This window comes from Bison bison, unplaced genomic scaffold (genome assembly GCF_000754665.1).
Source record: "Bison bison bison isolate TAMUID 2011002044 unplaced genomic scaffold, Bison_UMD1.0 scf7180017858419, whole genome shotgun sequence".
NCBI classification, from domain to species: domain Eukaryota; kingdom Metazoa; phylum Chordata; class Mammalia; order Artiodactyla; family Bovidae; genus Bison; species Bison bison.
The window spans coordinates 24,291-24,763 of NW_011488991.1; the positions used below are offsets into that span (position 1 = coordinate 24,291).

A 473-nucleotide genomic window follows, 5' to 3' on the forward strand; every position below is an offset into this window, starting at 1 on the left:
ATGGAGGGGCCCTGGGCCTCCATCAGCGCTCACCTCAGGGACGACTCCGTAAGGGAGGGACGCAGGAACGGGCTGTGCAGGAAGCTGGCGAGGATGGTGGGCACGCGGAAGCCCCCCCGGAGCAGCGCGATGGTGGGCATGAACAGCTGTGCCCAGGGCAGGCGACCGTGGCGGCGGTGGGCCTCAGCATAGCCCCGGAGCTCCCCGGGCACCCCGATCCACTGGGCACCTGCACGGCACAGGGTGTCAAGCCCCTGCCCCCGGGGCGACCTGTGCCCTCGGGCCCAGGGGCTCTCCATCACCCCACTCCTGGCCGCCTAGCCCCCTCCCAGCCATGGCAGCCTGAGTGAGCTTTCTGTAGCTCACGTGGAAGCACATTCCTCTCCACTTGAACCCCCTTGACTCCCATGGACTTCTGCACAAAGTCCATGACCAGGTCCCTGGGGCTCAGGAAAACTGGCCCCAACCCCGCC

The 473-nt window shown here is 68.1% G+C and overlaps 1 protein-coding gene across 1 annotated transcript in view; it reads right to left on the reverse strand.

Annotated features, from left to right (window-relative positions):
- LOC105005404 (gamma-glutamyltransferase 5-like) overlaps positions 1-461 on the reverse strand; it is a 5,793-nt gene extending 5,332 nt beyond the window's left edge. Inside the window, exon 1 of the mRNA XM_010863388.1 lies at positions 34-461. Within this exon, the coding sequence (XP_010861690.1) occupies positions 34-299 (266 nt within the window). The 5' untranslated portion in view covers positions 300-461. The remainder of the gene's footprint in view (positions 1-33) is intronic.
- Between the last annotated feature and the right edge of the window lie 12 nt (positions 462-473).